Genomic DNA, 7,726 nt, shown 5'->3' with positions numbered 1-7,726 from the left:
CGAGCATAACAAAAGTACAGGGTTTATTACAGGGGTATGGTTGCTCATGTGTGAGTGGTGATATTTGAGTTTCTGTATGTGTGTGTGTTGTTGGGTCGGGGTGGGGGGCTTCGGGGCCTAATCCTCTTCTCCACATGAAAAAGCTGCGTCTGTGTTGCTCCTCGGAGTTTCTGTCCAAGGTGTTGAAATCCAAGGTGCTGCTCCGGGGACTGATCACGTGACTGCGCTCCCTCCCTCCGAGAGAGCAGGATGCTCTATGTGTGTGTGTGAGAGTGAGTGCGCGCGCGTGTGTGTGTATAGACTATGCACGCGGACACTTCAATCCTCATCATGAGCGATTGAGGCTCATGAGGAAGGCTTTTCTAAGACGGCGTCCTGGTTGCTGTAGTATGCTTGCAGCGTGGATTTAATTCAGTTGAACGTGCATCAGTGACTCTCTACTTGCAACCTTTTCTTCTTCTTGTTTTTTTCTTTCTTTCGCCGTTGCAAACATTTAGTGTGGCAACTGTGGATGGGCACACAGGAGTGGGCTGCTGCCCACCAAGTCTGACTGTGTTTCGGAGCTGCTGAGGAGAAGAACATGTAAGAATCCGCAGGCATCCCCGCAGATCATTTCGGATTCACAGCCAAAATGCAGAAAGGGATGAGACTCAATGATGGCCATATCACCTATCTGGCTCTTTTGGCGAAAAAGGATGGGACGAGGCGAGGTTGCCTAAGTAAGAAAAGCTCAGACAACACAAAATGGCATTCAAAGTGGTTCGCTTTGTTGCAGAATATGCTGTTTTATTTCGAAAACGACTCCAGCTCACGCCCCTCCGGACTGTACCTGTTGGAGGGATGCGTTTGTGACAGGGCACCGTCACCGAAGCCATCTCTGTCAGCGAAGGAATGCTTAGAGAAGCAGGTACGATATTGATCACACAGGGGGTCTGACTGACTGACACTGTCAAGGTAATCCGTCAGTCAGAGCGGACGCACTCATCACTGCTGCTTGTTGTGTTTGGCTTGATGCGAGAAACTTGCTTTTGTCAATCTGGGTTTAAGCAACAGTGGGGACAGGTTATTAAATACCTGCACAATACAAACAACACAGCTGCTGTTCAAATCCCAACATCTATTTACCACGCAAACAATTTCCCAGAGATGCTTTTGCATTATAGTTCACGCTCAGTGTTACGTAATGGCGTCACCCTAAGCGATTGATTGTCTAGATTCTGCACTAAAATAGCCTCGCAGCCTGCCTCTGAGGTAACTCGTCAAATGCAAGAAAATACCAAAACAACAGTGGTCCAGAGTTAGCGGGATTAATGCGATTCTCCGTGCAAACTTTGCAAACACAGGGACTGTACTTCATCTTTCTCCAGGTCTCCTCTCGTCATGAACATAACATTTGTTGCATCACATTCACAGCCTACATCACATGCTGTATTTTTAGACAGCTCAAACGTTCAGGGATTGCAGCGCATTATGAAGGGAGTAAACTTCAACTGCATCCAAACTTTGCAGGTTGCCATCTTGCGGAGGAGAGCTGCCCCTTCCCTGTCGTTTTGACGTATTGATTTAATTCCTTGTCTTGATATTAATAGCATCCTACCTTGGCAACTGCGTCTCCCCGGTTTATAGCGGCTTGGTGTATTTGATAGCTCTCTCATTATCACGGCGTTGTTAACGACAGCCATGAATGAAAACCAAATGATGTCTCAGGCATGCTTTTGTTTCCCAGTACATCCCCCATTCGTTTGAATTCCTCGGGAGTTTACTGCCATGGATTAACATGTGTGAGGGCTAAACAATTCCCACTGTGTTTTGTTTTTGTTTTTTTTCAGTGCAACTGTTACAGTCAGAAATAATCTGAGCAGAAGGATGGTTGCCTCTAGTGAAACAGTTTTGAGAGGTTAGGAAGGCTGCTGTTGGGAGGAATAAACCTTGTGGAATGAAGAGTCAGAGAAGTGGTCAAGCTGCTGTGAGCTATGACTGCAGTCACCTTCTGAAATCTGCTCTGCCAGCTGCAGTCTGTTCTGTTTTCCCTGCAGCAGAGACGCTAAAGAACTGGAGTCAAAAGTCCAAATGATGGGTCATTTTACCCGTTCAGTATTTGTAATCTATTTTTTTTCCCACTAATGTCATTAACATGTTAAATATGGACTTTGTGTTCGGTTATCCTTTACAGTGTATGTATGTATGAAAGTTTTCAATTGAATGCTGGGAAACCTGGACTTTAGGCCGTGCAGACATGTTGCAGTTTTAAAAGCATGCAAGTTTCATTTTGCAAACTACAACGCACCAAGTTTGTATCATGCAATTGGCATGCAAGAAAGGTCCCTCACCATCATGATTGGGATTTTAACCCCTTGGGCACCAGGAAGACCCATGGAGAGTTTTTCAGATCATGGAGTGGGGAAAAAAAAGAAACAAATATGGGTGCCCATTATTCAGGGCTCACAGGTGCTCTGACCAGGTTTTTGTTCCAAAAGCTGTTTAAAATAACTCCAGTGCAAGATTAAGGCGAGGGATCAGCTCATACACAGGCACAAATCTGATTTGGGGTCATTCAAAAATGGTTATGTTTCCCAAACTCATGAATAAACAAAAGAAAGCAGAAAAAAATCACATTCTGGCATTAGATAACTAGAGCAACAATTGTTTGCTCACAGAAGAAACTCTTAAAAAAAAAATCAAAAAAAAAAATCAGTCCTTACAAATGTTGTCCCATCTATGTTAATTAATTGTTTACGATTATTTGACAATTGTTTTATTCTTACTGTGTTTTACTGTAGGTTATCTGGTTATGAGTTGGTTTAGAACCATAACCCTGATTTATAATATTTGTGTTTGACTGTAGGCCTATAACCACTGAGGAGGAATTCTCAATTGGCAAATAAAGGATAGACGCAGGATAAATCTTCTGCAGTGGCTCCTACAGTTTCACTGTGTGCCTGTTCCCATCAGCTGTACCTGGTGTCGCTGTCCGCGGTGCTGAACTCTGCTGTCATGTCACGTTCTTCAAACGCTTGCCCTCTGCTCTTTGTTGACTGAGCTGTCAGGAATAGTGTCTGTGTCACCAAGAGGGCGCTATACAGATGTGCCAGCAGAACTCAGACAATTCAAAACAAATAAATAAATGCATGTAAAATACACATGCATTTATTAAAGTCCCAAAATCTAAATCCAAATCTAGGTTTTTTGAGGTTACAGTCCTCTACAGAAAAAATAAGGAGGACTGGTTGTTTGTTTAAATATGTTTCCCTGACAAAGATGTCTTGTGGTGGGGAGAAATTGCCCACCAAGTAGCAAAGGGGAATTTTTTCTTCTTTTACCATGTTGCCTAAAATGAACCACACCTTAACTAAGGGTAGCAGATCATAAAAAGCTCATATCCATCATATGGGTTGCTTTGGAAAGCAGTGACAAAGAACCTACTTTGTTATTTGCGTATGAAGAGTTGTTGGTCACTCTCATGGTGTACAACTATTCAACTTTGTCCCCTGCCAAGTCCATTTTCTTAAAACCATGCCAGGACAAGAGGCCTGCTCTATTCTGGGGATGAAATACGGACTGAGTTACATCTACGATGACAGATGTTCATGCAGGCTGCTCCAGTGAATTTATTTCAACAGTGAATTAAATGAATTTGAAAGCCTTCAATTAGCATTACACAGTCTTCTGTTCAGCACGTGTCCCTTTATATAATATGTGTCAGGAATAAATTCTCTCAGTTTTATGTTATTTGTGTGGGGGTGTTCATTTTTTGCACAAATACAAGTTCTTCATGTGTGAGAAGTGCACACTTTGTAGTGTGCAGTCAGTCACGCCAGCGTGTGCGTGTCTGTGTGCATCCGCATCTGTACATCTTGTGGGCCTCTGTGCATGCCTTGAAGTCTATATCTGCCTCGCTGTGTCCTCCTGCATACGCCAGTGTTGATCTATAAAACTGAGCAGTTCCACAGAAAAAGGTGAGATGAGGACAGAGAGAGTAATCAATGCTCCAGGTGTCTGAGGGCATGCTGATTTCCTTTTCACTTTCCCCACTCTGGAAAAAACAAAGAATGACACCTGAGTCAATGAGCAGACTGCAGAGGTCGTCTGAGGCGATGCTACTGTACATTTCTGACATTAAAACTGTTACAAATGCAGATTGCAGCAGATTACCCATTTCTGTTCAGTGTGTTAGCAATGTGTGTGCATGTGCTGTATGTCTATGTGTGTCAGAGCTGTGAGAGGAATGGCCAGGCGAGCACTGGATCTTATCTGTGTGTGACAGGGAGAGGGACAATGCAGCGAATAGATGCCAAGCCAACTGCCACCTTGCAGGGCGACAGCGCTTTTTATAGCCCTCACTCCTCAAAAAAGGCAAAAGATCCCCCCCCCCCCTCCTCTCCGTCTGTCTCTCCATTCTCATTGTATTCTTTGGAGTGTTCTACTTTTTAAATGTTCTTATTCCCCATTTAGAAGGCGAGCTACGTTTAAGCCCCCAGTTACTATGGCAACCCCTATTTGCATCTGAAAAAGTGCATTTGAAGGGGCCAACAAAATGTGCAACAACATGCCGGCATTATGCTTCACTTAGCGAGTACAGCAAATATGGGCATATGAGAAATGTGTGTAGTCTGGGGGGGGGGGGGGGGGGGGTATATGTTTAGAAATATTTATACAAAAACAAATGAACTAATGAATCAATGCATCAGTAGTGGACCTCTCACTCAATACTCCAAATATATTTCCAACAGTTTTTAATGTTTACATTTTCTATTTATGTATTTTTACTATTTAATTATTTGAATTTTACACCTTAAGTTAACAGCAGGTATTAAACCATTTTGTACGTAACCCTTGTGTTTTTCTTACATTGGTTTTACTTCACCAAATGATTATTAAACAAATATATTTATTTATTTATTTATTCTTTTTCTTTATTTTTCTTTTTTCCAAATATGTAAGTAGTAATGTGGTATCTCTTCCTTTCGCCACAGACTGGACTTGCACATGTAAAGGTAACACATTACAAAAATGACCATAAAGCTGTGTTATTACACCACTTAAGAAAACATTTTGTGATATAGATGCTCACTCAAGAGAAATCAATGTACAGAATGACATTACCTATTTTTGGGTTAGTTAGACCCTATAGAAGAGGTCTAACTCCCCGTTACACCTCCCAAGAAAAAACTGTTATGAAAATCTAAATTTTGGGGTCTGGAAGGGGTAGTGTTGTTGTGCACTGATCACAGATATAGAGCGTGTAAAGAATCCCATTGTATTTAATCATGGTTTATAGCTGGAGTCTAAAGAGACGTAAGGCATCATTTTCTGAAGCAGACTTCTGAAAAATGCCATTAGTTTGAAGTCATGTTCATAGGTACGTCTCATAAAGACAGAAAAAGTCAAGCATCTAGGTGATAAAACAATGTTGAGGGGGTTTTGTGAGTTATTAAAGAGGGCCCGGGGTCTCAAGGACGTCAAACAGAACATAGGGAGAATAAATGTTCAGAGGTAATATGTATATTCTGCTTGGAATATCATTCAGCCATCTCTGAACTTATTTTAAAACTTTTGGTAAAAGCTAAATATTTATGTGGTTTCAATAGTAACAAAGTAAGTCTTTATTTTAGAAAAAGTGAACCGAAGAGGTTTTTGAAGATGAACCTTCTCCGAAGTTTAGTAATTGAAAGTCACCTTTATCAGTCATTGCTATACATGTGTTTAATCTTTTCACTTGTTCTCAGTTCCAGATGAAATTCAGTAGTTTTTGTTCACAGATTTACTACAGACTACGTTGTCTCACTTACCGACAGCTAATGTCTCTGTGGCAAAAAATGTAGTGACGTGGAGCTAAATATAGCTGCCTAAAAGGCTTGACACACCAGCTCACAGGAAGCGCGAGATGAGAAGCACATTATTGACAAAGGCCCGTTCTGCTGCTCATCAGGAAATATGGAACATTACTCCCCTTCACAAATGATTTGCTCTTGGCATTTGGGAGGGATAAAAAAATCCAATATATTGGATTTGTGGGGGTCTATTTACAATGCATCAGGGTTATATAATTTGATGTGTTTCTACCACAAATAGTCTGTCTGTACTATTATTGCAATGACCACCACTTTGTTGATTTGAGGATTTGATCTGATAAGCCTATTAGAAAACAATTCCACATGCATTTGCCATAATTGCCATAACTGAAGCTTTAAGGCTGTATGGTCGCTGGAGATAATTGGAGAGCAAGTAAAAAGGGGTGATGTCCCAGGTGTGTTGTTGTCACTAAAATGCAGCAAAATCACTGGGACAAAGCAAAACAAAACTAAACAAAACATGGCGTCAGTCGAGAGGCCTCCAGCAGTGACTGTCAGGTTACAGACAGAATGCACGTAGGCTTTTCCATCAGGATCTCTCGACCCCACTCATTCACACATATGGGCGTGCATGTGTGTGTACGCATACAACTCCAGTGTAAACAAAATCAAGGTTTAAGAAAAAGCCGGCTTTTCCATCTTTACTTTTCAAATGCTTTAATATATCATAATTGATTCATTATCTGCTGAACAAATATTTGACTGCCTGTGTATGTTGTTGTTTTCCAGTATTATTTCACTGTCACGTTCAATCATGACAACCAGAAGGCTTTGGAGCTGCGCACTGAGGACGTCAAGGACTGTGATGAGTGGGTGGCTGCTATCACACAGGCCAGGTACCTCTCACACATGACCTCTAACCTACATACAGACATTCAGCTGAGCATGGCTTTTGTTGAGAATTTGTGTGTGTGTGTGTGTGTGTGTGTGTGTGTGTGTGTGTGTGTGTGTGAGACTGATATTTTAAAAAGAAATATACAACTTGAATCCTAACAACACTAAAACTCTATAGCAGCTCTGTGAGGCTGTAATTAGGCACCGCGGTTCTTCGAGCAAAATGCTAACATCAGCATGTTAACATCAGCATGCTAACATATTCACAATGGAAATGTCCATGTGCTGATGTTTAAGTACAATGTCTACCATCTTAGCTGATAAAACACTAAGCAAACAACTAAAACATCAACTAAAATAACACCAAACAAAAAGTATTTGACCATAAACCAGATCTGAGAAGACAGAGAGTCACCAGCATCATTAGGATTCATCTCTATGGAACCTCAAAATTTCATTTATCTGATATTTCTTTCTGTGGTGAGCATTGCCATGCCTTCACCCCTTACTCTAATATAGCTAAAAAAACAAACATTTGTGTTAAATTTAATAGTCTGATAACGTCTATCGCTCTCAATGCATAAGAATGAGTACTTTGCATGGGGCAGTGCAAAGAATGAACAACAAAACAAAGCGGCCAACTTGGAAGTTAAGGACTAAAACTGAAACTAAACAATTACAATATTCATATGATAATCTAGTAGCCCTGTTCTCTTTGATAGTTTTTAATTCAGACATGCACAAAATGAACTTCTACCATTCTGCTCTACTGCAAAATTATCACTGTTGTGATTTTCCTGCAAATACCAGAATCCCACCAGATTCATGTTGTAAAGGTCAAAGAGCCATTATATCCAATGGGAATCAAACTGGTATTTTTGGCGTGAAAGCCCTATTACACAGTAATGGAGATGAGAGTACTGACTCTTATGAGTCCCTCCACTGGATTATTACATGAATTATTACTGTTCAGAAAACTATTATATAAAGAAATAAAATAAACACATTATTATTAAACTTGATGTATGGAGTCCTGAGAT

The 7,726-nt window shown here is 40.9% G+C and overlaps 1 protein-coding gene across 1 annotated transcript in view; it reads left to right on the top strand.

Moving 5' to 3' along the window:
* Nucleotides 1-352: 352 nt before the first annotated feature.
* The window catches only part of LOC111221017 (ras-specific guanine nucleotide-releasing factor 1-like), a 29,722-nt gene continuing 22,348 nt past the window's right edge, over nt 353-7,726 (top strand). Inside the window, exons 1-2 of the mRNA XM_022744340.1 lie at nt 353-907; nt 6,582-6,688. Of these exons, the coding sequence (XP_022600061.1) occupies nt 632-907; nt 6,582-6,688 (383 nt within the window). The 5' untranslated portion in view covers nt 353-631. The remainder of the gene's footprint in view (nt 908-6,581; nt 6,689-7,726) is intronic.

The sequence above is a fragment of the Seriola dumerili genome, unplaced genomic scaffold, assembly GCF_002260705.1.
Source record: "Seriola dumerili isolate Sdu_G_001 unplaced genomic scaffold, Sdu_1.0 BDQW01000003.1, whole genome shotgun sequence".
Lineage (NCBI taxonomy): Eukaryota > Metazoa > Chordata > Actinopteri > Carangiformes > Carangidae > Seriola > Seriola dumerili.
This window is presented reverse-complemented; position numbering and strand designations above follow the sequence as displayed.